Source organism: Morone saxatilis, unplaced genomic scaffold (assembly GCF_004916995.1).
Source record: "Morone saxatilis isolate NCDOM2014 unplaced genomic scaffold, NCSU_SB_2.0 Contig8, whole genome shotgun sequence".
NCBI lineage: Eukaryota > Metazoa > Chordata > Actinopteri > Moronidae > Morone > Morone saxatilis.
Genome location: NW_023340257.1, coordinates 352,048 through 353,263, shown reverse-complemented (window position 1 = coordinate 353,263; position 1,216 = coordinate 352,048). Strand labels below are relative to the sequence as shown.

The window sequence follows — 1,216 nt, the reverse complement described above, 5'->3', positions numbered from 1 at the left end:
CTTCCATTGAGAGCTCCTTTGACCGCATGTTATGGGTTCATAGCAACAGCTTCCAAATGCAAATGCCACACCTGGAATCAACTCCAGACCTTTTACCTGCTTAATTGATGATGGTTTAACGATGGAATAGCCCACGCAGCTATCTGTCTATGTTCAATAAATATTACAGCTACAGAATGCAATATGAGGCACAGCAGAGACATTATGCTAAATTAGAGGCTGGCAGGAACCCTACCTGGTCATGAACTCCTCGAACTTGGAGCTGGTCAGGTTGAGACTGGACCAGTGAGTGTCAGCCACAGGTTTATGTTCAGGAGGTCCCAGGTAGGCCAACAGTGTCGCCATCTTGTCAAAAGGTCGTCTGCCTACGGCCTTGTGGTCCCTGGGAATAAGATCATTATGAAGCAGTCTTAAAAATGTGTTCAGTATTGAAATTACGCAGCAGTGTTTTATCAAAGAATCTATTTGGACCTGTTGCTGGAGAGGTACTGGCCGATCCTCTCTTGGTTGTTCCACAGTAGGCGGTGGAGGGCCAGCACGTTGCCGTCACTGATGAAGGACAGACTGTGATTGACCGAGTCACTGGGTGGAGAGTCAGATGCTATGTCCAAGAAAAACCTGTGGTGGAGTGAGGAGAGTGCAGACTGATGGGGATTTTTGTTTTCAGAGACTGAATGAAGGCAGTTAGCATCATGCTCCAAGTGTCTTACCTCCTGGCTGAATCAAAGTTGCTCTTCACAAAGTCATTAAAGGGCCTCATGTGCTCTTCCTTTGTAAACAAGACATGGTTTGCAATGCTCTGCAGAATCTGAAGGAAAAGACATGAATATATAACAAGCATATTAAAAACAATCCAACTGCTAGTCTAAGCAGGTCTTCACCTCCTAAGTAACTGACATGACTGAGTCAACTGATGAACCTTGTCTTCTTGTACTTCAGCTGTTACACAGTTTTAACATTTAGCAGTATCCTGCCATTGCGACTTGTGTTCAGTAAGAGTTACAATGTCTTGCTTTGAGTGACAGCTGTGAAATAAATAAGTTGGGGTTGTAAGTTTTCTGGTTTTCTTGCTGACTCTACATGTACTCATTGAATGTAGCGATCAAGATTGGTACTTGACTATTAAAATTACTTCCTAGGGACGCCCGGCTAGGTCAGTCGGTAGAGCTGGTGACCCATGTGCCGAGGCTGAATCCTTGCTGCAGCGGCCCAGGGT

At 45.1% G+C, this 1,216-nt stretch overlaps 1 protein-coding gene across 1 annotated transcript in view; it reads right to left on the bottom strand.

Moving 5' to 3' along the window:
• The window catches only part of nf1a (neurofibromin 1a), a gene marked incomplete at its 5' end in the record, with an annotated part of 65,945 nt that overhangs the window by 36,661 nt on the left and 28,068 nt on the right, over positions 1-1,216 (bottom strand). Inside the window, 3 exon segments of the mRNA XM_035679457.1 lie at positions 236-382; positions 472-618; positions 711-808. Of these exon segments, the coding sequence (XP_035535350.1) occupies positions 236-382; positions 472-618; positions 711-808 (392 nt within the window).